This window comes from Chelonia mydas, chromosome 1 (assembly GCF_015237465.2).
Source record: "Chelonia mydas isolate rCheMyd1 chromosome 1, rCheMyd1.pri.v2, whole genome shotgun sequence".
NCBI classification, from domain to species: domain Eukaryota; kingdom Metazoa; phylum Chordata; order Testudines; family Cheloniidae; genus Chelonia; species Chelonia mydas.
The window spans coordinates 281,624,926-281,650,944 of NC_057849.1; the positions used below are offsets into that span (position 1 = coordinate 281,624,926).

The 26,019-nt window shown below is 43.6% G+C and overlaps 1 protein-coding gene across 7 annotated transcripts in view; it reads right to left on the reverse strand.

Moving 5' to 3' along the window:
* The window catches only part of TBC1D15 (TBC1 domain family member 15), a 101,484-nt gene that overhangs the window by 18,240 nt on the left and 57,225 nt on the right, over positions 1-26,019 (reverse strand). For 6 of the 7 annotated variants that reach the window (XM_043547763.1, XM_037886422.2, XM_037886405.2 and 3 more), the window contains 6 exons: positions 25,485-25,588; positions 25,125-25,219; positions 23,247-23,363; positions 22,655-22,755; positions 15,782-15,881; positions 15,224-15,321 (listed from right to left, as the gene is read on the reverse strand). In XM_043547763.1, coding sequence (XP_043403698.1) covers positions 15,224-15,321; positions 15,782-15,881; positions 22,655-22,755; positions 23,247-23,363; positions 25,125-25,219; positions 25,485-25,588 — 615 coding nt within the window. The remainder of the gene's footprint in view (positions 1-15,223; positions 15,322-15,781; positions 15,882-22,654; positions 22,756-23,246; positions 23,364-25,124; positions 25,220-25,484; positions 25,589-26,019) is intronic. The other variant, XM_043547758.1, reaches the window with a different exon arrangement.

Here is a 26,019-nt window from a genome sequence, read left to right on the forward strand (position 1 = left end):
AATTAAATTAAACGGACTATGTCAGCCAGATCAAAGGTAACTGAAGCAAATATTTATGAAGTCATTGGGAGGTGATCTTCAATTCAGCAAGTTAATCATCAATATTTGGAGGATTTTCTTGCCATGCTGCATTAGGAGAAGAACATCACCAGACCTTGCATTTCTTTGTTGCACTGTTTGCATTTTGCACACATGCCTGTCTTAAGGAACTTCACTAAAATATTCCCAAACTGGGGCTCTTTTACAGCCTGCGGCCATTATAGGTTTTCACTTCTAGTGAGAGAACGGTATGGTAAATCTCAAATCAATGAAGGCTACACTCAGAAAGACCTCAAGACTTCTGGAATATGCTGCTCAAAGACGTTTCATTTTTGTTTCTACTGCCTGTCCCTCCCTTCTCACATTTATCTCCAGACTTCTTCTCGTTGTCCAGATCTAATCCACCCCCCAACAACCTTCTATTCATTGAACTTTTTAAAACATTGTACTTTTAGAGAAAGTTAAGGGATTGACAATGTGTACACAAATTTGCAGAGGGACAATAGGGTTGAGGTCTGTTATTTCTCACCTCTATATATTTAGATATTTATTTAAAAACATTTTTGCTGTTAGCAAGCATGTTATCTCTGGAGAGACAAATCCACAGTTTGAGAACTGCAAAAATAAGCATCTCGGATGGTATCTTCTAGACTGAGCACTGAGTCCCATTGGGTAGATTGAAAGATTAACCTAAATAATCTATACAGGAGCCCCCGGAACCCCATAAGATTGGGTCCCTAATCCATGAACTACTGGAAATCATTTACAAAACTTTTCTTAAACATTACATGAATATATTGTCTCATACTATAGAATTAGAATTTATAATCCCTATTCCATGGTGAGATATCTTTGAGCTATAATCAGGGCCGGCTCTATGTTTTTTGTTGCCCGCAAGCTCCGAGAGTGCAACTGCCCAAGCAAAAAAGGATGGCCAGAAGGCTGCACATGCTTGCTTTGCTGGTGCCTAGAGCTGGTCCTGACTATAATGTATCTTAATTAAAACTATCTTCAGATCAGTTTTTTTGATAAAATGCTTTTTGAGGAAAAAAATACGTTTTTTTTATTTTTTTTTTTAAAAAAACATTGATTTTTATCCACCCTGGAAAGGGGGCGTAAAAAGGAACTATAGAGTATAACCCTGTTCCACTGTGCTGAGGACCCAGTGGTCCGAGGTTATAGCCGTCCAGACGGGGAGGAAGAGGGAAAGGCGGTTGGAGAACACTGGGAAAAATGGATCTGGGGAATAGTATGGTAGGTCGCCCTCGGGCGTACCCTCAAAATGACCATTTGGCCCTCTGCTTATTCTGGGTCGAGCCCAACTGAGAAGAGGGTGGAGGTGGGTGGCTCAGACGGTGCTTATAGCCCTTGGCTTGTTTATGGGGCTGGTCCTGCCGAGGCTGGTTCCCCTGGCCCTAAGGCTACTGCAGTTTCAACTGCTTATGCGCCTGCTTATGACCCTGCTTATGACCCAGGGTCTTCAGAGTGGTGCACGAGTCCTTGAGGCAATGCAATTTTCTGTCTGTTTGCTCTGCAAATAGGGCCCAGCCGTCGAAGTGCAGGTCCTGCATAGACGCCTGGGCCTCGGTGGACAGCCCAGAGAGGAGCAGACAAGAGACTCATCGCATGGAGATAGCGGAAGCCATAGTGTGAGCAGCAGCAACGTCTGACACCACCTGGAGGGTCGCCCTGGCTGCGGTCATGCCCTCATCGAGGATCCCTCGGAACTCCTTCCTGGAAGCCTCGGAGAGCAATTCTTCCAACTTGTTAAGTTTTATTACTTTTTTATATATATATATATATATATATATATATATATATATATATATATATATATATATATATATATATATATATATATATATGAGAGAGAGAGAGAGCGCGCGCGCACTTTTATCCCAAGTGCTTTACAAGAGTTAGCAAACGGTACAAACAACATTTGGAAAGATCATTAAGTGGTTCGATGAGACCCTCAGCAATTTTCAAGTGGTCTGCGAAAAAAAAAGTTTAAGAACCACTGGTATAAACTAATTTAATTCCTCTCATTTTGTATGTATAATTGGGATTATGTTTTCTATTGTGCATTAATTTGCATTTACCAACACTAAATTTCATCTGCTATTTTGTTGTCCAGTAACCCAGTTTTGTGAGATCCCTCTGTAACTCTTCACAGTCTGCTTTGTGCTTAACTATCTTGAGTAATTTTGTATCTGCAAATTTTGCCACCTCACTGTTTACCCCTTTTACCAGATCATTTATGAATATGTTGAACAGCACTGTCCCAGTACAGATCCCCGGGGGACTCTGCTATTTACCTCTCTCCATTCTGAAAACTGACCATTTATTCTTTCTTCCTACAGCATATGAAGCTCTTGATTCATGAACTAATGTCCTACACCCAGCATTTCTAAGATATACTACGCTCAAAACATAAATAGAACTACTTTCACATTTTATCAGAATTTTCTACACATCCTAAACTGATAACATTTAATTTGTATCAAACAAACGTTAATTATAAAGGATGGTGTATGCAGGGTAATAACTTTTTACAATATTTCCATTTTGTATGCATATGCAATATGAGAACATTCCAATATTATACTGGTAAATGCTGAAATTATGTACTCGGATGTAACCTAACAAACTTTTCTACAAAAAATGTCACTATACATATATACATGAATGAGTCAATTTGAAAAGACAGCTTGTTAGCTCTATCCCATTCCAAAAGTTTTAGCAAGACATGTAAGCTCTCTTCCAGCTTACTCTGAAGAAGTTGCTTAATTATTACAATTACACGGTAAGAATGGAAAGAAGCAGTACTTTGGTGTTGAATGACCTTTCACATTATTCTATTACATGTTTTCATTTTAAAATATTTTTGCACAGTATTACTTTACTTGACTATTTCAAGTAAGAACTCTTTCACTCAACCTACTGTATTTAGTTATTATAGGAGCATGAAAAAATGGGTTTACTCCATGGTTATAAGTTGATCTTGCAACATATGAAGCAGGGGCTGGCAACCTTTTAGAAGTGGTGTGCCGAGTCTTCATTTATTCACTTTAATTTAAGGTTTTGCGTGCCAATACTACATTTTAACGTTTTTAGAAGGTCTCTCTCTAGAAGTCTATATATTATATAACTAAACTACTGTTGTATGTAAACAAGGTTTTCAAAATGTTTAAGAAGCTTCATTTAAAATTAAATTAACATGCTGATCTTACACCGCCTGCCCGCTCAGCCCGCTGCCGACCTGGGGTTCTGTTCACCTAGGCCGGCAGCGGGCTGAGCAGGGCCTGCACCCGGTACCCCGGCTGGCAAGGGGTCGGCAGCCAGAACCCCAGACTGGCAGCGGGCTGAGCGGGGTCAGTGGCTGGGACCCTAGACCAGCAGTAAGCTGAGCAGCTCAGCCCACTGCCACCTCAGCCCGCTGCCGGTCTGGGGTCCCGGCCCTGTCCACATAGAGTAGGTACCTACTTTCTCCCTGGTTCTGGCCCATTCTCTTCCTCTCTCTGCACTCTCTCTGAGATGAGGGTGGGAGTGCACTGAGAACAGGGCTGGGGTGAAGGAGCAGGCTCGGGGTTGGAGTACAGGGTCTGGCCAGGAGCTAGAATGAGGGAGGGGGTTCAGGGTTGGGGCAGGAGGTTTGGGTGTGGAGCGCTTACCTGGGCAGCTCCCATTTGGTGCGAGGGGTGCAGGTGTGTGTGTAGGAGCTCCCATTTGGTGCTCAGGGTGGGGATGTGGATGTGGGGGGTGCAAGAGTCAGGGCAGGGGGCTGGGTATGTGTGGGGGGTGCCGGAGTCAGGGCTGGGGTTGTGCAGGGGTCAGGGCAGAGGGCTGGGGTGTTTGGGGGGTGCAGGGGTGAGGGCAGAGGGCTGGGGGTGTGTGAGGGTGGTGCAGGGGTCACTGCAGAGGACTGGGGGTGTGGGCTGAGGTCATGGGGGTGCTCCCAGCCGCCTGCCCTGAGCAGCTCACGGCAGGGGGCTGGAGGGGATATACCGATTCCACCCACTTCCCCAAGGTCCCCGGAGCAGAGAGCGTGCTGTGGCTCCGCTTTTCCCTCTCCCACTCCATAGCAGGGGCCATCAGCTGATCGGCCGCAGGGCAGGAGAGAAGGAGGGGCAGGAACCCTGCACGCTGGGGGAAGAGGCGGGGATAGTGGGAAGCTTGCCTGCCCTGCAAGGAGAGAGCGGTGGGTGGGGGCGGAGAAGAGTGGGCCGGGCAGGATTTTTAATTGCCTTAAAAATTGATACGCGTGCCATAGGTTGCCAACCCCGATATAAAGTAAGGAGAGACTGCCAGCCTTAAACTCATAAGCAATTCAGAGTTACAGCAGACCTTTCAAATTGCTGTAAACACCTGTTGCATTTAATTTTACTACCATATAGATCTCACTTATGTCCTGTGGCAAGCTTTATGAAGGATATTCAGCTCTATACAGGAACTGTTATAATGCATCATTAGTTTTATGCTGTTACATCCAGAAATCAATAAATTCCCTAAAGCAAATGCTGCACAGAAGGCAGACATTTATTAGGCCAGTTAAACAAGCCTGGTAACAGGGAAAAGGTATAAGCAATTCCTCCTTGAAATCTTCTGGTGCTCCATTTGTGTCTTTGATGTCAGGGGGTTGATATTAGAAGTAATTTCTATCCTAGCTAGCACAATTATAGTTTCTGCACTATTTAAGATTCGGGGTCACTGCTATTGAAGCTAAAAGAATAGTCTATTTCATTCTTGCACAATTGTCATTGCAATGCACCCAGCCCTTCACTAGAACTGCATAAATCTGAGTGATATCCAAACTAAATTCAATTAAAAATGTTTAATTATAATGCAATTAACCTTGAAAGTTTCATTTTACTAAGCCATGACACAGATTAAGAATCTATTTCAAATATCCGATATTCCTTTTTGTAATTAACTGTAATTCATTCTTTAGAAAGAAACAATGTAAAAGGGTTGATAAATAGAACAAACTGTATCAAAGTGAATTGCATGCAGAGTCCACTTCTGTGATAATTTTCTTTTAATTCTGCTGTTCTCACACTATAAAATAAACACACATTAATTGCCATGCAAGGATGTTGCTAGCAATCAAATTGTTGCCCGCCCACCCCAACTCCCCTGCAGTATACTCAAATTCCCCTGGTAGATACATCATTATTAAGGTCCTAATTAATTCGCAATATTGAGGAAATTGTGGATTCCGGAGTATTAGGCTTTCACCGTAATTTTGCTTTAAATTAGCTTACTTTGCACAGTCCACAATTTTGAGGTTTGCAACACACTTTTTTCCCCACTAGTACATTAAATAATCTTGGAGAGTTTTGGGTAGGGCTCTAACTAGGGTGAGGCAAGCTGCGTATCCGCCCAGGGTGCACAGCCGAATGTGGCAGTGGTCAATGGAAAAATGACTAAAAAAACAGAAGGGGGTAGAACCCTGCAGCAGGCATGGTATTGCCACCCTTACTTCTGTGCTGCTGCTGGCAGAGGCTGCACTATCTTCAGAGCTGGGCAGCTGGAGAGTGGCGGCCGCAGGCCAGGCGCCCAGCTCTGAAGGCAGAGATGCCAAGAGTAGCAGCGCAGAAGCAAGGGTGGCAATATCATGCTCGTTTCAGGGCTCTATCCCCTACTTTTTCTTCATCATTCCCACCCCCCGTGTTCCACCCGTCCCCAGCTTTGCACCCTGGATGGCTGCCCCACACACCCTGCCCTGGGTATGGCCCTGTAGTTGCGTCAAATTGTCTGGTTATCAAAAACATTTGAAGGCATAACATAATAGTTGAGTGTTTATATCGTTCCAGCAAATTTTTCTTAAACAAATACATCTACTGTGGCTTTTCCAAATTACTGCTATTAATAGAGGTCTATTACTTTTCTGAGATTTTCCATGTCTTGTACGCAATTATTTGAAGATCATCCTGTGATTCAGGTAAGGTCTTAATCATTATATATAAACATAATCACTAACGTAACAGGTATAGTTACTATTAACAGAGATCTAGCAGCATGTTAAAAGGAATATGGAGCTGAAAATGTCACCTCCAGGAATTTAAAATTGTACACCAAACACAAATGATGGACACCAGCCTACAGTAAAGATAGTGGAATCCTATCAAAATACAGCTTTGATTAAAGATCTGTCAACTTGAATATTTTTTCAAGTTTAAATTTCTTAAAAAAAATGTGGTTTTCTAATAGAAACCCCTTTAAACCAGATATACTGAATTTTAAAAATATCTTTTAAAGAAGAAGTTTTTATAAGAGGAGGTTACTAACCCTGTGCAGTAACTGACGTTCTTCGAGATGAGTGTCCCTGTGGGTGCTCCACTTCAGGTCAAGATGCATCCCAGCGCCTTCGATCTGAGATTTCTACAGCAGTACTCCTATGGACTGCGCATGTGCTGTGCCTGCTTCTTGAGCTGTCAGCGTTTGAATAGCGAGTGCATAGCCCGGGCTCCTCAGTTCCCTCTCTACAACCATGTGCATTACTAATTCTGAAGTAGAGGGGAGGAGGGCGGGTAGTGGAGCATCCACAGGGACACTCATCTCGAAGAACGTCAGTTACTGCACAGGGTGAGTAACCTCCTCTTCTTCGAGAGATGTCCCTGTGGGTGCTCCACTTCAGGTGACTGAAAAGCAGCATCCCTTAGGATGGTTGGGACTTCGGATGAGGCAAGAAGGCTGTTGACAAGACAGCTCTACCCCATCTGGTATCAGATGCTGCAGTGTGGATGAGAGCATAGTGATGAGTGAAGGTAAGATTCGATGCCCAGTAGCTGCCTTGCATATGTCAGACAGTGGGACATTACGGAGAAAGACCGTGGAGGTGGAGACAGCTCTGGTAGAGTGGGTTCTAATTGACATAGGAGGCTGTATTTGCCTGAGTTGGTAACAAAGGCATATGCAGTCAGCAATCCATTTGGAAAGTCTCTGTGTAGAGATAGCATTTCCTTGTGAGCGCTGAGTAGTAAAGACAAAAAGTCTGGGGGTTTTCCTAAACGGTTTTGTTCTATCCAGGTAAAATGATAATGCTCTGTGAACATTAAGAGTGTGCATTGTCGTTTCAAAGGCGTTAGCATGAGGTTCTGGGGAAAATGTTGGAAAGTGTATAGGTTCATTGAGGTGAAAGGAAGAGTGTATCTTAGGTAAGAACCTTGGATGCGTTCGGAGTGTGACCTTATCGCAGAAGAACATGGTATACAGAGGGTCCGCCATAAGCGCCCCCATTTCTCCTACTTGTCTGGTAGACGTGACTGCTATGAGGAAGGAAGTCTTCATGGATAGGTGGAGAAGGGAGCAGGTAGCCATCAGTTCAAAGGGTGTATCCATCAGGGCTTTGAGGACTAGGTGTAAATCCCAAGGTGCAGCAGGCGGTTTCACGTCTAGGTATAACATCTGGATACCCTTCAGGAACCTTTTGGTGATTGGATGGGCAAAGACCGTTACATTGTCAATCTTATGGTGGAAGGTGGTGATTGCCGCGAGGTGGACCTTGAGTGAGCTCGTGGAGAGGCCAGGTGTAACAGGTAATCCAGTATCAGTGGGAGTGAAGCAGAAACTGGAGACGTCTGCTTGTCAGCACACCAAGATGTGAACCGTTTCCATTTATGCAGGTAGGTAGTGTGCGTGTTTGTGTGTTCTGCTGTGTAGCAAGACAGAGCATACTTGGTCTGAACGTGTTACCTCCGCATTACAGACCCACTGATCATCCAGCCCCTCAGGTGGAAACGTTGTACGTTGGGGTGAAATAGTTGTCCGCTGTGTTATGACAGAAGGTTGCTGAGTGGGGGAAAGGGAATAGGTGGCTTGACCAACATGCGCAGGAGGAAGGGGTACCACGGTTATCTGGCCCACGCTGGGGCTATGAGAATGATGTTGGCTCTGTCTGTGCGTATCTTCTGAATTACTCTGTGTCATAGAAGCACTGGTGGGAACGCATACATGAGAGTTTCAGTCCAAGGGAGCATAAAGGTGTCTCCCCATGAGTGTTTCCCCAGGCCTACTCTGGAGCAGAATGTCGGGCATTTGTTTGTTTGTTGCTGTGGCAAGTGGATCCAGTTGGGGATAACCCCAGGTCTAGAAAATGTTGGAAAGAATGGTGTTGAGTTCCCAGTCGTGCTGTATGGGGAACGATTGGCTGAGCTTGTCCACGGTGGTATTCTGAGAACCTGGCAAGTACGAGGAGGAGATATGGATCTTGTGTTGAAGGCACCAGTTCCAAAGTTTTACCGCCTCTGCGCAGAGGGAGTGTGACCGGGCTCCCCCCGTCTGTTGACATAAAACATGCACGTGATGCTGTCAGTCATGATTCAAATTCGGCAGTTTTGGATGATGGGAAGGAAATGGAGACAGGCATTGCGTACAGCCCAGAGCTCTAGCAAATTTATGTGAAGCCTGGTTTCTGAAGTGGCCCAGAGACCCTGAGTGGTGAGGTGGCCGATGTGGGCTCCCCATCCTGTGAGGGATGCATCTGTGGTGATGGTAATTCAAGGGGGATCTCGTCAGAAGGGAATCCCGGTGCAGAGGTTGATGGGAGAGGTCCACCAGGGAAGCGAGTCCTTGACTTTCTGGGGCATAGTTAGTAACTTGTTTAGCCTGTGCTTGTTTGGTTTGTATACCATGGCTACCCAACCCTGAAGGCATCGCATGTACAGGCGAGCATTTGCGACCACAAATGTGCAAGTAGCCATATGTCCTAAGCGCTGTAGGGAGTCTCGGCCTGCAGTCTGTGGGCTGGCACGTATCTAGGTAATAAGGATGCCCGTTGTGTGGAATCTGTCCTGGGGGAATCGAGGTGGGTTCCGATGAAGTCGATTTGTTGGGTAGGTTGTAAGGTAGATTTGTTTTTGTTTATTTGCGTGCCCAAGGTGCGGAAGCAGTGAACGGTTGCAAGAGTTGCGTGGTTTGCTTCTAACTGAGTGGGAGACTTGAGGAGACAACTGTCCAGGTAAGGAAATATGAGAATTTCTTTTTTCCTGAGATGTGCTATTATAACTGCTAGAATCTTGGAGAAGACACGTGGTGCAGCGGAGAGGCCAAATGGGAGGACTTTGTACTGGTAGTGTTGTGCTCCCACAGCAAACCTGAGGAAATGTCGATGGGCAGGATGGATAGAGACATGGAAATGTGTGTCTTGGAGGTCAAGGGTTGAAAAACAATCTCCTTGTTCCAGCATTGGAATTATCATTGGGAGAGTAACCATTCAGAATTTCTGTTTCTTGACAAAATTTTTAAAACGTCGAAGATCAAGGATGGGGCGCCAACCACCATTTTTCTTTTCCATGAAGAAGTAGTGGGAGTAAAACCTTTTCCCTCTGGGTTGAGGGGGTAACTCCTCTATTGTTCCGAGATGTATGAGATGTTGTACCTCCTGACAGAGCAATTGTTCGTGGGAGGGATCCCTGAAGAGGGACGGGGTGGGAGTGAGGTAAGGAGAGGAAGGAGATGGCATAACCCAATCTGATAATTTCCAGGACGCATCTGTCCATAGTGATGGTTTGCCAGTTGGCCAGGAATGGACGCAAACGGTATAAAAAAAGTGGTTGGTTGGAGTTGGCGCTGGAGAGGGTGCGAGGTTTTCCATACCCACGACCAAGACTTCAAATTTGTTTATTTGGGTAAGGAGGGTGGGTTGCCGTTGTTAGCGGAGGGCAACGTTGTCGGTTCCTGGGCCTGTGTCGTTGTCGCGTATCATAGTGTCTGAAAGGTGGATGTTGCACAAAGGTATGGTAATGTGGTTGTTGGTATGGCTGATATCTATATTGTCTCTTCTTTGAGGCAGATGTTTGGATGCCTAAGGATCGGAGTGTGCCACAGGAGCCCTTCATAGAGTGAAGGACCTCATTGGTCACAGAGGCGAAGAAACTTGCCTCCATCGAAAGGGAGATCTTCGACCGTATTCTGTATCTCCTTCAGAAAGGAGGAAGAAGCACGCCATGAGGACCGCCGCATGACGACAGCTGTGGCTGTGGATCTAGCTGCTGCATCCGCAGCATCGAGGGCAGTTTGAAGATCTGTGTGGGAGATCAATTGGCCCTTGGACATCACTGCTTTAAATTGTTATCTTTTATCCTCCGACACATTATCAATAAATTGCACTACCTTGGCATAGTTTTTGTGGTCATATTTTGCTAAGAGCGCCACATAGTTCGCTACTTTAAATTGCAAGGTGGAAGAAGAATACACTTTGCGGTCGAAGGAGTCCAGTCTCTTGTTATCTTTGTCAGATGGAGTGGAGCGGAAGTGTTGGTATTTGTTTTTCTGATTGGCCGCATCTACCACTAGCGAATTAGGTGAGGGGTGCATGAATAGAAACTCAGAACCCTGAGATGGGACAAAATATTTGCAGTCCAATCTCTTGCTAGTGGGTGTTATTGTAGCTGGGGTCTGCCAAATAGTTTTAGCAGGTTCCATAATGTCCCTGGTAGGGCTATTTTGGAAGAAGTCGTGGCTTGCAGGATGTCGGTAAGCTCATGGTGTGTTTCAAGCACCTCCTCGGGGTAATCCTGAGCTCTTCTGCTACTTTGTGAAACTACTCTTGAAAGTGAGCGAGCTCATCAACAGTGGGAGGTGGTGGGGGTACCATGGCATCTTGTGGTGTTATCGCTATAGAAGAGGTGTGCGGCGGCAGTGTCCTCTGTAGGGGTGGCGGCCACTTCAGGTCTTATCTGGGTTTCAGTGTAAGCAGGCAGTGGGGAGGGTCTGACAGCTTTCCTCCAGGCAGCCCGCAGAACACTTGAGTGTGCTGTGGTGTAGGTCCATGAACCCCAGCGTGGCCATTGCCCCAGTGGGTGGGGGGACAGGGCATAGGTGGTCCCATCCAGGGATTGCCATACCAGTGTGGATAGCTTTGAGGATATGGAGATCGTGCTGTAATGCACCTCCCAATTGTAGGTAACTGAATCTAGGGAGAGTATTGAGAGGAAAACATCTGGTCATCGTATTCCTCTTACTCATCCTCCCACACTTCATTGGAGGGGCTTGAAGTGGTAGGGAAGTACTGAAGGTAGGGTGCTAAAGGTCTCGGTGATAGACTGGTGCCGAGAAGAGGAGAGTCAGGAGCATGGGACACCCTTAATTCCTCTCGCTGTAAAAACTACGGTGGAGCTGAGTGACCAGGAGTCGCTGCTGGTGTAGCTGGTGGAGGCAGAGTCTGCTGGGGCATCTGCTGGCGCACCGAAGGGTGTCCTGGGGGCGCAAGCTGTCTCCGCGGAGTAGGAGCTCCTGAGGGAGGCACTGCAAAGGAGGCTGGAGACCTCAGGGGGCTCGGTGCAGAGAGCAGCAGCTGTAAAAGCAGCGCTGCAAGATCAAAGCACAGTGCTGCAGCCACCACTTGTACTGTCGGCACCATAGCAGCTCTCGGCACCATACTGACAAAGGTGGCCGAAGGAGAGCTGAAAGAGAAGGGCAACTGGAAGCCCTGAGCCTCAGCACCATGTAGTGGGGCAGCCGACTCACGGTCGGTGGCTGAGGTGCCTGCTGCGTGGAAAGTGCTGAGCCACGGAGCCAGAGTTAGCAGAGACCGGAGAGCCAGTTTTAACTTTTTCCCTCAAGGAACGGCTCCTGAGGGGAGAGGAAGCTGGCTGTTTTTTTGCTTTCCTTTTGCCTCTGGAGGGTGTCACAGAGGTTTGCTGGGTCAGACGCAGGTCTGAGGGAGTTTTCCAGGAGCAGCATTGTAACCCTGAGCTCCCTGTCCTTGCGGGTCCGCGCTTTCAAATTTGTTACAGTGGATGCATTTTTGGGGTACACAAGACTCCTCCAAACAGCATACGCGCTGTGAATGCCTGTCTGAGATGGGGATGGTATCCTTACATGAGGCACAACTCCTGAAGCCTGGGGAGCCAGGCATCTCCGAAACCACGGAGGTGGTTGTTTTTTTGGTTTTTTTTTAAATAAATGTATCAGCTAATGTAACTTATCACTCTAATGACTGAAACTAAACAAACTGAGAAACAAACTAACTAGCTAGTCTCAAAGAGCACTGCTGAACTCCATCTCTAGCCGGGGACAGTAGTGAAAGAATTGAGGAGCTCAGTCTGTGCACGTGCTATTCAAACACTGACAGCCTGAGAGGGAGGCACAGCGCGTGCACAGCCCGTAGGGGTACGGCTGTAGAAATCTCCAGTCGAAGGTGCTGGGACACACCTTGACCTGAGGTGGAGCACCCACTGGGACATCTCTTGAAGAACAGTTTTTCTGCTCCATGATGAAATCTTATAGGGCCTGATCTAACTACCATGGAAGTATTGTTGACATCCATCAATTTTATTGGGAACAGAATACGGCTGAGAGAGCAAATGAATGTGCTGGGCTTATCCATATCCTATCCACGTACACAACTGCCAGCTGCTGCTTCCGTTCCAGACTTTCTGATAACAAGTCTTTCACAAAACAAGGAGAAAAGTGTACACGTGAGCTCCTCCAGGGGAGTGCATGACAACAATGTTCCAGATTAGCAGATGCGAAAGGAAGTGAAACCAACTAACAAAAATTAAATTGAGCATATACAAGTGCTATCAAAATCCACAATCTCAAAAAATTGAGAACAAGACTTCCCCCCACCTTCTAACTTTTCAGATACAGTCATCTTAGGGCTTACTTATGTCCACTGCTACCTCACTAGGTATGAATATTTGTAACAAGTACTAACACAAAAGTCCCAGTTCACCAGTGTCATGCAAGTCTTATGTCATTTGACTTGCACCAACGTAAAATGGGTTTAACACAATGGTGAATAAAGCCCTTACATGTGTTTAGTACATATTGCAAATACTCATGACATAAGAGTGGAATGGTCCAACTCTGCTAAATCACACTTCTGTCTGAAAATATTGCATTTACTGTAGACAAGTAACCCCTACATTTATTGTATGTGAAAGAAGTTTGACTTAAGAAATGGAGTATTTTTCCTGTTTATATTGTACGTTTGACAGCACTCTATTTTTGTATCAGTAGAATGGCCTGGGTATAAAACTGGAGTGATGTAGTGGTGAATCAGGCTCTAACTTTCTAAAAGAAAGGCATTAATCTTCAGATGGAGGAAATGTTGGCATAAATGCCAAATGTTGGCATAAATGCCTCAACTTGATTATATGTTAAATAGGTTTCTGAACATTTTAAAAAGCAAACTAAGCATGTGATTTTTAACTCCGCTTCTCCTGGCAACAAAACTGAAAAATAATGTTTGTACCATATTTTTTAAGATGCACTGGAAGGACCCAACAAATTATTTTAGTAGGATTCCACCAGTATCTTAGATGTCTTTATTCATTAGTTGAAAGGGTTTAAAATAGCAAAAAACAATCACTACAGAAAATAAATTGTGTGTGTGTACACCATATTTAGATAAGATAGAGATGTTATACAAAACTGACATAAAATGTCAAACCAATAATTAGCAATACTGAGTTTCAGATTCCTCTATAGACTTTTTAGAAATATATATGTGTTTATATAGTTCATTCAGAATCAATAGTGCTCAAAATGGCATTATCCTGGACTAGATTTCTCCTGATTAAATTTTGAGGGTCTCATCTTACAGCCTCTTTGTGCACAGTACCACACACTGAAGAAAATGACAGCAGTGGTGTTCTGTGCTCACAGCACACAACTTAAGGAAGATGTTATTGAGGATATAAAAAAAACCCACCAAATATGAGAGACACAAACAATTTAAAACTGCTATATCAGAAAACCCTGTGGATCCACTGTCTGGTAACCTATCTAAGCAGATGCTTCAAAAACGGTGGGGTGAGGAACCTCAGAAAAACAAAATAGCCAGCATACAGTGTTACAACATTAGAAAGGGAAAAGGAAAGAGGGTAGAAAAAACTCCTTCCAAACTCCTCTTTTGTGATCACCTTATGCCATGGAAAAATAGGCTAAATTCTTTTGTATTTGTGAATTGTGGTTCATTAGTAAATGTTGTTTATAAAGTTAACTAATCATTTAAAATTCTGATGAACTACTTGCCTCAATAACCTCTTAAAACAGAAAATTCCATAGGCTGACTTTACAATGGCTAAAAATGATTTCCTCTTTGCAGTTTTAAATTTACTGCCCTTCCCTTTCGTTGAATGACCCCTTTTTCATTTATGGAATAAAGTGAATAAAAGTGTCAAATCAGCTTTCATTTAATAATAACTGTACATACCTCAATCCGGCTGTCTCCATTTTTTTTTTCTGTTCCAGGCCAATTAATTCAGTTTTATGTAATATCTTTCTATTGCACACCCATCTGCACTGAGCCATTCATTGAGCCATTTTATTTATCCTGTCTGGACCTTTTCTATTATCTACTATACCCTTTTTGAAGTAAGTTGAATATATACTTGGGGTAAGATCATGCTAACATTTAATATGGTGTTGTATTTTAGTTTGTATTATTTCTCACTTTTAAAAAATATATTCAAGATTTTAATTTATTTAATTGGCATCATCAGGATAATTCCTAGACCACCTCAGACCACAATAGTATCCCACTAGCTCAGAGTCCAACAGTATTTCCATTTTTCCAGTAAGCATTGTTTTATATTAATCTACATATTTCTGGCATCGTGCAGTTCAATTACCCAGACTGATTAGATCCCCCAACAGCATTTTACAACCCCCTCCATTTGGATTAATTTAGTTAGTTCTGTGTTAAAAGCAAGTTTCCTTGTCTCACTATTCACTTCTAGACACGTCATTTACAAAAATATGGGAACACCTTTAACCCCAGTACCAATCCTGGGAATGCCCCAATAGACTTTTCACACTTCTGAGAAGCAGCCATTTATTTTGGCTGTTTCTTATGACCCAACCACTTTTTCAACCCTGACAGAGCATTACCTCTTATTCTCTGGTTATTTATTTTCCTTAAGAGTCTTTTCTGATGGATCTTGTCAAACACTTTTTGAAAAGCCAAGTAAATTATATCCATCGCATCACTCCACTATTACAGTGTAACTGTAAAAGTCTTCTTATAGGTTAGAGCGCCACAACTTATCTACAAAAGCTGTACTAGTTTGTCCCCATCATGTCAGATTTATTCCACTGTTTTACTACTCTGCCCTTGATTTTGCTTTCAGTCATCTTCCATAATCATTGCTCCTTATCTGAATAAGGGAACCACATTCAGCAACCTTTCAAAGACAAATGGAATTAAGTTTAGATTAAATATCTATGTTCTTACCTCCCATAATCGAAGAATATCTTGAAAGCTAAATTCTCTTTTAAATCGGATCAGAAGCCACCGGAAGCAAAAATAAAGGTATCCCGAGTCTTGAGATTCTAGGGCAAGAATGTCACATTTCTTATGAATATCAAAGAAAATATGATTATTATAGGGCTGTTATCCTGCCATCAATTTGTAAAACTAAGTCCCCAATAAAGTCAGTCAGAAGTTTTGCTTAAATATCAATGGCATGACATAGCTCTGTTATATTTTGCTATCCACGAAAACCAATTAAATATTCAAATTAAAAACATTTAATAGATTTTTTTATTGTTCATTTAGGACAACAGCGTAGATAGTGATACATTAAGGATTCTGCACTCTAGGGCTCAGAGAAATACAACAGTAAGTTTCTATTCTTTCAGAGGCATTGTACTAAAGCCAAATTATTAGAATGCGGCAGTCCTGCATTAATAATGAAACAGATTCATGTTGGAAAAGTGTTTAAGGGCACTTTAGAATGTCTATGCATATCTCTCTCTAAAAGTAACAAGTTGTTTGAGTTATTACACATACCTAAGTAATTGCAAAATCCACTGTCTAGCAAGCGGAGCAAAGTACTCAGTTGAATTAGCTGTGTCTTCATACCCTGCATTTGTTCCTCAAAGTTCTCGTGCTTGATGGGAAATAAATATTAGCACTCTGTCAGGTACTGATACTGGTAAATAGTTCACTGGGTCAAATACTGTTATAAACCACAAAACTATGATTAGTTTACATGCAAGTTAAATTAATTGTCCTGATGACAGACAGTATTATCCTTTAACTGTTTCACATACTAAGCATTTAAAAAGATGGAGCCAAGGTCTGGTAAATTTTTGCCTTCAACTGGAAGCTTAAAGCAACAAACAACAAACTGTGTCTTTCTGGCTCAGGGATATTTGTACTTAATCTTCCACAATCATACTTACACTGAAACTTGGATACAAGATTTGGAGTGAATAAATTCATCTGCCTCCAAATTGGAGCTAGAGAGTTGCAGGCAGGAATAGACAGACTGGAGAAAATTATTAAATTTTATCAGAAGACAACTGACGGTATTTTATTCTAAACCACTGTATTTATGTTTCACAACATCCCATATACAAAGTTATTCTTGGAAATGAGCACTTGTTTAAATGAATAAAAATTATCAAAACTGTAAAAATTATATTACTCGTACAAGAGCTTGGGCATCGACATCTTTGCCGTGTATCATACAGGCAGTATATCATATATGTAATAACAGTCATTCTTTATGGACCAGACCCTCAGCTCCATCACTGTTACGCCCAATCCAGCAGGACAGAAGAGGAATTTACTCACCTTGTGCAGCAACAATGGTTCTTTGAGATGTGCGTCCCTACAAGGTGTTTCACACTAGGTGTGTCTGCCTCCCTGCACTGCTGATTGTTGAACTTTGGTAGCAGTGTCCGTTCGGCCCACACATGGGCTGTGCCCACCCTTGTGCTCTGCCACGAGGCTAGCCAGCATCATGCAGACGAACCCTCCTTAGTTTCTTCTCTACCACAGAGTCAATAATGAGAACTCCAAAGTAGAGGGCAGGAGAGAGGGTTGTGGAGCGCCCATAGGGGGACACATCTCCAAGAATCATTGTTATGGCACAAGGTGAGTAACTTCCTCTTCTTTTTCAAGTATTGTTCCTAGGGGTGCTCCACTGTAGGTGACTCCCAAGCAGTATCCCCAATGGGAAGCTGGGGCTTCGGAGTCGAGTCTGCTATGGATGACTGCGTAGCTGAATCTAGCATCGGCATCAGAGTCTCCCATGATGGCATAATGTTTTGCAAAGGTGCGTGCAGATGCTCAAGTAGCTGCTCTGCAGATTTCCAGGACGGGGACATGGTTGAAGAAGGCAACCGAGGAGGAAACCGACCTTGTAGAGTGTGTATGGATTGTAGATAGAGGTACTAAATTGCGAGCCTGATAACAGAGTTTGATGCAGTTCGAGACCCATTCAGAGAGTCTCTGGGCTGAAATCACTATGCCTTTAGACCTATCCGCAATGGAGAGGAAGAGCCTATGAGATTTCATATAGGCCTCTGTCCTGTCCAAATAAAAAGCCAAGGCTCTCCTTACGTCAAGCGTGTGTAGAATGGCTTCTCTGTTATCCTGGTGAAGTTTGGGATAAAAGGTAGGAAGATGAATGTTTTGATCCACGTGAAAGGTGGAAGTCACCTTGAGGGTGAACTTTGGGTGTGATCGGAGCATGACTTTGTCAGAAAAGAACACTGGAAAGGGGGTTGCGCCATAAGAGCCACTATCTCCCCTATACTCGTTGAGGTGATGATGACTAGAAAGGCAGTGTTCACTGAAAGCTGTGTAAGCGAACAAGTGGCCATGGGTTCAAAGAGCAATCTGGTCAACGCTTTTAATACTAAAGTCAGGTGCCATGGTGGGGTAGAATGTCTGGGTTGGAGAAAGAGGTTTGTTATGCCTTTACGAAACCTCTTTGTAGTTGGGTGTGAGAAAACTAAGTACCCTTCTATCTTTTGATCTTTTGCCGCCAAGTGTACCTTTAGTGAACTAAGAGTCCTGATTTCTTAAGAGTCAGAAAATAATCTAAGACTAGTGGTAGAGTAGTCCATGTCCGGTAATTCCTCTAGAATGCACCATATCTGAAATCTGGTCCACTTTTGTAGATAAGTATGACGAGCAGTCAATTTCCTGCTGTATACTAACACTTCCTGTATCTCCTCAGAGAAGGATCTATCTATATGCTGGAACCATGAAGAAGCCAGGCTTTGAGCCGGAGTATACATAGGCTGGGATGGAGAGTACATCCTTCTTTCTGCGAGAGGAGATAAGGAGTGGGTTGATGAGTGATCGGTGGACACACTGCCAGTTGTGACTGTTAAGGGTTCCACATCTCTCTTGGGCAGGTAGGAGCAATCACTATGACATTTGCTTTTTTTCCTCTTTATTTTCAACAGGACTTTCAGCAAGAGAGGAAACAGTGGAAGGCGTAAAGAAGGCCCTTGTTCCATGAGAGGAGGAGAGTGCCCCCCAAAGAGTGCTCTCCGAGGCCTGCTCTGGAGCAGTACTGCGAACATTTCTTATTCTGGTAAGTGGCGAACAAATCTATTATTGATGTCCCCCATTACTGGAGTATGTTGTGGAGTATCCAGGGCTGGCCTTAAGGGAAATGGCACCCTGAGCAAACTTGTATTTTGGCGCCCCCCATTACTCCTGACCCCCATGGGCTCGCTTGGCTTCCCACACCCCCCTTCACCTCTGGGCTCCGCTGCCTCCCCCAGTGTTGAATTTGTGTTGAAAGAGATGCCAGAGCTCAGCCCTGACACAAATTAAGCACTGGCAGGGCAGCCTGATACCGGCGGGTGCTGGCCAGGCACCCAGCTCTGAAGGCAACGCCACTGCCAGCAGCAGCTCTGAGCTCGAGGAGGTAGATGTTAAGACACATCTCAGAGGGCGACCATTTACCCTGTACTGTGAGGTCATTGAGATGTGCACCCAACCCTATGAGGGATCCGTTGATGGTGAGGAGTGGTGGAGGAGGAGGCTACACAAATGGGATCCCCATGCAGACGTTTGCTGGGTTCTTCCACCAATTCAAAGATTGTTTTATCTTGGTTGGTAGAGATAGTGGTTTGTTCAGGCTGTCTTTGTTCGGTCTGTAAACCGAGCTGAACCATGACTGGAGGCATCTCATACGAAGTCTGGCATGAACCATCACAAATGTATCCATGGCCACGTGTCTCAGAAGCTGAAGACAATGTCTGCCCAATATCTAAGGGCTGGTTTGCACTGTCTCTATAAGCGTGGAGAAACTGAGCAATCTGTGTTATAGAAGGAGCGCTCACACTTGGACAGAGTCAAGATTGGCTCCTATGAATTCTACACTCTATACTGGGGTTAATGTCTATTTTTGTACATTAATTTGTAGGCCTAGTTTTCTTAATAAATCCAAAGTCGTATGGGTAACCTGCTGAGTTTTGTCAAAGGAGTGTGCCCTGAAGAGACAACTGTCCAGATAAAGGTAGATTATGATCCTCTGAGAGCGCAGGTGGGCTGCCACTACAGAGAGAACCCTTTACCTGGGAGCCAACAAGAGGCCAAAAAGGAGTTCTCTGTACTGGTAGTGGTCCTGCCCTAGTGTAAATCTGAGATATCATCTGTGAGAGGATATGACTGAAATATGGAAATAAGCATCCTGGAGGTAGTAGACTGAGAACCAGTCTCCCTGTTCCAACGCTGGAATAATTGTTGCTAAAGTGACCATCTTGAACTTTTGAGCCTTGACAAATTTGTTGAGTGCTCTGAGATCTAAAATGGGTCTCCAATCTCCCTTTTTCTTGGTATCAGGAAGTAATGAGAGTAGAAACCTTTGGTCTATCTGTTCTTGTAACAGATGGTTGGGTTGAGAAAAACAGTGTGGGCAACTGTGGTGAGCCATGAACCCTTTACCTGTCCTGGGTCGGGGGCCTGCAGGGCAGGGACACAGGCTGGGGGCTGCTCTCAGCCCCCTCACCCTGGGCAGATGTGGTGAGGGTCCATGGCTCCTGGCCTGCTCTGGCTTCCAGCTTGGCCTGGGGTGGGGCCTCAGGCGGAAGAAGCAGGGCAGGGCCATGGAGGGGGTGGGGGCACTGCCCTCCCCCACTTTTGGTAAAGCTCTGGTGGTGCTGACCTTTGGAGTTTACCACCTCCACAATGATTGAATTGGGGTGTGGGGGTGGGAGAAGAGAAATTCTGTGTCTTTCACTGGCACGTAATATTTCTTATTAGCATGCCTACAGGTTGGCCGGACCGCTGCAGGGGTCTGCCACATAAGTTTGGTTGGGTCTAATAGAGCCTCGTTGATAGGGAGAGCTACTCTGAATGAGGCAGAGGGGTGTAAAATATCCAGTAATTTATGGTGGGATTCTGTCACCTCCTGTAGTGGTAACTGCAGTATGTAAGCCACCCTCTGAGCTAGTTCTTGAAAAAACTTAAAGTTGTCTGCTAACAATGGTGGAGGGACATCACTGTTTCATCTGGTGATGAAGATGGGAAATTAGTTTGGGGTGTAACCTCTTCCTCAATATTGTCCTCCTGTTCCTCCCTCATCTCTTTAGGGGGCTCAAAGGCTCTGGCTGCAGTGGCAGAAGGAGGGTGCCTCACTGGTTCCTGGTAAGCCATGCTAGAACTTCAGGAGGCATGATGTCTATATGCCTGCCATGAATCCCAGTAAGGCTACTGGGATGGCAGGAAAGGTCCCAGTGTTTGGTACCATGGCTGACCATACCAGGGAGGCTGAGGGTCAGATGGACAGGGAGGCTGAAGAGGTCCAGATTGGTAATGGATACCATAAGGTGCATGAGGAGCAATGGGAGACTACCTCCTCCTGCTCATTGTCTGACTCCCTGCTAGAGAGTGCAGGTGAATGGCACAATGCAGAAGGAGAATCTGGAACTCAAGGCAGACTTGGTTCCAGAGCCCTGGTAGTAAGTAGAGGAAACTCCAGTACATCAGACACTATAAGGTCTCTTGAGTATCCGAAGTCAGGAGGTGCAGTAGGTAGCGGTACTGGGGGTGGACGATGGTGCCGGAGTGACTATACCAATGGAGCTGGTGATGCGGTCCTGGTTAAACGATTCACCGGTGGTTGGCATATCTTTGACGGTACAGATGCCATTGTCCATACCAATGGAGCTTTCCCCAAGGCAGAGTATCTCTGTCTCACCCAGTCGTTACCGATGTTTCATTGCCTGGGCCCATCGGGTCCTCAGGCAGCCTAACGTGTTCTGCTGGAACAGTACCGTGCGAGCTCTAGGTACTGCATTTGGATGGCTTCTGTACTGTCCGTACCGATGATACTGAGTGAACTGGCGGTTTTCGGCTGGTTCAGGGCTTGCTGTGGGGACTCATGGCTCTCTTTTTAAAAGCCTTGTGTGAGTGGCTCATAGGTGTCTTCTTAGGCTCACCCTCCTTGGATGTAGAGAGCTGTGGTGAGGATTCCCATCATACTGAGTCCTGACATGGGTCTGAAGGCAGTTGGAGAGCTGCTTCCACTGGAAGAAGTTTAAGTCTCAGTTCTCTATCCTTTCGGGACCACAGTTTCAACTGCTGGCAAAATCCACACTTCTGGGCAATGCGATTTTCCCCAAGGCAAGAGACACCAGGATGGATTCTTTGCAGCTGAGACGGGGTGGTCCCAGACGTGTACGTGTACGTGTGTGTGAGAGAGAGAGAGAGAGAAACCAAAATCAAAAACAGATCTATTTTTAAGACTAAAAAAAAGGGCACATAAAGGAAACTTCAAGGAGTAGTTAGAAAAGAAATGATTAACAAGTCTTTGATAAATTAATAATCTGATAAACAGCCAGCTGAAAGCTCCATCTCTAGCCAGGGGTGGTTGAGAAGGAACTGAGGAGGGTTCGCCTGTGCAATGCTGGCTAGCTTTGTGGCAGAGCACAAAGGCGGCCGGGGGTGCGAGGGACGGACGACGGACAAACCATGTGTGGGCTGAAAGGAAACTGCTACCAAAGTTCTTTGGTCAGCAGCACAGGAATGCAAACACACATATATTTGAGCACCCATTGGGACACTACTCAAAGAAGAATAATGGTAGCTTTATCTTGGTGCCAGCTAGGGGCTATTTTGGCAATCAGCATAACTCAGAATAGCTTCAGGGCTGCAAGCCCTCCCAAAAGAGCTATGTTCTGGCATACAGAGATCACAGCTGCACTCAGAGAGGAAACAGGGGTCCTTAGAGAAGACACTGTCACACCCAAGACCTCCTCTTACACTAGGAGAATTTCCCCGTAGATGGTAAACTTTCTGAAGCTTTATATTCCCAGAAGATCAAAAGCTACCATAAGCTGTGTCAAGGACCAAACGTGTTTATTTTACATATAAACTAACAGAAGAAATATAAGGGAGAAAACAGGAGACTTGGAAAAAACCCTATCTTCCCAATTTTTGTCTGCCACTGAAGTATATATACACATTGATAAATATGAGCACTTTTGGGTAACACAATATGGCCAGCTTCTCACTGACTTGGAAGCTGAACGGTTGTGGTGGTGGTGTACTTTTATCACTCCACAGATGGTGTAAACCTCTAGTGACTGACTGGCAATGATGGGCATTTGATCCTCCTATCTTTAAAAAGAGAAGATAAACAAGTGCCACCTACTTTACATGGGCATAGTCCATCTATTGGACAAACGTGCCTCTGAGCTATTCTGCAGTCATACATACACCAATATTAAACTGTTTCTTTCTGCTTTGCAAATATTAAACACTTCTTTCCACTAAAGACAACAGAGGAAGTAGTGCAAAATTTTCAAGTCTAGTCATGAAGACATAAGAGATAAAATGACAACGTTTTACATCTAAATTCAGATAATGAAAGCTGCATGAACACTATGAAATAAATAATCTTGTTTTTACCATTTGATCCATGTATGATACAAAGCACCAAAAGGCATCCACTTCATTTTCCATGACATACAAGACAGGAGAAAGCAAGTCACTCATTCCCTGAACATACCCTTAAAAAAAGAAATAATTAAACTTAATCTTAGACTGTTAACTAGTGATTTACACAATTATGAACTCTAAATTAAATGATTTTCCTTCCTTATCTTTCAAGATGCCAAGCTTCAAATTTGTTACTGAACACTCATTGTTTGTACAATTATTCAATGGTACAGCAGACTGGTAGGTATGTTCCAAATCAGCATAACTAAATAGTCTGAAAATTCAATTTCCTCTGTATGACTTAAAAAAATACCTGCATTTGATCATTAAAAGTTTATGTTCTGCAAACATGGACAGAAACTGTATACATATATACCCTTGATTCTCCAAATCTTTAGAAAACGTACACCCATATTTCTATTTCATTTAACTTTAACAACCTTCAGAAAGTATATAATTATACACTAAAAGATTTTTGAAATGCAGTAATACTCTGAAAAGTGATCCTTGCTCACTAACCATTAACTTTTTATAAAAAAATATTCAGACAAGTCCCACTTACCTAAATCAAAGTCATACATACAATAGGTCATCAAAATGTCATGAAGCAAGATCAATCCTGGATTATCTTGGCCTTCATAGAACTTGTTTGTTCGGTCTGTTCTGTTTACATCTTTTTCTGAGAAATAACCCACAGATACAAAACATTTTCAAAACAATTTTTACTAAGCCTACATCTAACAAATGCACAATGCTCTTTAAGTTACTGATTTCTCAAAACACTATTGCAGAGCTTTGAAGTGTTTAATAAACCAACTATATTCACTGAATGTCATTATAAAATGTTTAAAGGGGATTTTAAGGGTAAGTACTTAAAAGAAAATTCTTCCTGTCTGGAAAAAGATATACTTACAAGCAGATTTTCCATTTTTTTTTTTAATTATTACACACTTTTTACAGAACCCTCATGATTAAATATAAAATATTTTTACTGAATTCAAAGCAACAAAGAAGACTACTTTTGATGAGTTAATTGTAAAATGCCACTCGAATGCATATGATATGCAGCATAATTTAAAAACTATAATGGGAAAAAGCTAATATGCTAACAAGCATAAAGTGATTTTGTTACACTTGTAATTGGTTGGTTCATTATAGCAAGTATTATTAAATTTTAGTTTGTCTTGTTTCTGTAATCATTACTGAGCTGAAACTGCCTGCTTGCTCCTAGATATAGACTGTACATTTTTTGTTGTTTCAATGAACAGAGTTCACACTGCCTGAATTTGATTACAAACTGCACTTCTCTTGTATGGCTGGGGTAGAGCAGCAACTACAATTTCACCTAAAGTTGATTGAGCCAAGTGGCTACATCAGGAGTAGCAGAATTTATTGCAGTGATGCCTCCCTCATATTTATAAATTGGGCAGGAGATAGGGATATGTTCGATGGTCTGTTATGGGGAACCACACTCACACACCAAGGAGTCCTTGATTTTCCATTTTCCATAGATGTCCACATCTAGCATGGTTGGTTCAAATTCAGTTCAGACGTGACCCAGATAACTATAGAAGGTCAAATCCAGGAACCTTCTGCATGGGATCTGGCAAAAGGTGCTTATTTTAAGTCTTGTTTAGCCCAATCTGCTTTCCAAGCCTCCTCCTGATCACAGCCTGATTGCATGAGGTTAAACGAATGTTCCCAGAAAGGCTTGCAGGACTTAAGACATTGTGAGGTGGGGGGGGTGGGGTGGAGGGTGTCAAGGTCTTGGTGAACAGGAAGACATCTGTTTTCACAGGTTCACTGAGCTTCGCAGAACGTTTTAGCAGTTCGGCGTATTGGCAGGGGAGCAACGTTAGACAGGACAGGTAGCCATGGTGTTGGAGTCAACTTAAGGGTTCTCATGATGCACCGCATCACTGTATTTAGCTGGGTATCCACAATTTGTGTGTGGCTGCATCTGCTCCATACTAGTGCACAACAGTCAGCTACTAAATATACAAGTGCTATTGCAGATGTTTGCAACACTGATGTACCCCACGTCGTACCTGCTAGTTTCTGGATTATGCTGGCTCTCATTTTTGTCTTAAAATGAGATAAAAATGACAAACTGTACTCAATATTGCTTTCATAATTTCAGAGCCACTGAAGACTGGATGGTACTCCTTTGAAGCAAGCCAGTGCCCTTCTTCACTGAGGAGGTCTCTAATTAATTGAGGACATACCCATACACTCCAAGAAGCTTTTTAAGAAAGTTAAGTGAAAGCTGAGATTTTGGAGCTTGATTATGCAGCAAATTCTCTGGCCACAAGATACACTGACCAATGGCTCTAGTATTCTAAATCTCAAGAGCTTCACTTCTCTTTTTTTTTTTAAATCTCGCCATTAATCTAATCCATATCCATATGTTGCACACTAAACCTGTAAAAGGAAAAATTACCTATAAGACTCTTATAGTCTCTTAATCTTGAATTTCGTTTTTCTTGCTCATCACTGACTGATTTCCACTGAAGTTTCATCCTGAAATATTCATCTCTAAAGAAAAAGAAAGGTCATTTTTAAACTAAATGCAACTTGCTAAGTCATTTCACTTTTCACGATTTGAATGTCACAATCTCTCAAAAAATAAAAGAACGGCGCAAACAGGAGTAAGCCATGGATAACTGCATTCAACAACATTAAACAGTTAGCATTCTGCAGACTTAGGAAGACTTCCACATAACTACAATAAGCATATGCTTGAAAAAATTCTGAAACTATTTAAACCTACTTCGTAGTACAAAAGTGTGTCTGTACTCACGTTTTTCTTTTTTGCAAATTAGTTCTTTCCTCTCTGGTACTGTGCCAAGGAAAATAACCCAAAAGGAATTTCCATACTTCTTTTCTCAAAGCATGGCAGAGTCCCTAAGGGAAAATATGCATATGCAATAAATAAAGAATCAAAGAATGTAAGATTCTAGCTCTAGCGATGAAACAATGCCACAGTAAGCAGACACGGCTTAAAGTAATAATTGAAAACAAAGGTTAAGATGATTTTTCAGATTAGCTGAAGGCAAAGAGTATCCTCCCATACAGCTTTACAGTACCTACCACCTCACCTTGTTATTAGGTTTCACAGGCGATGTCTACATTACAAGCTAGGGGTGTGATTCCCCAGTTTGTGTACACATACTCGCATTCTCATCACACTAGCAAAAGTATAACAGCAGTGTGGCCACAGTAGCACAGGTAGCAGCAGCAGAGAGACAGCTGAGCTGTGCTGAGTACATACCCACTGATTTCAGATGGGGTTGTACTCAGCACAGCTCAGATGTGCCGCCACTGTTGCCCTGGAT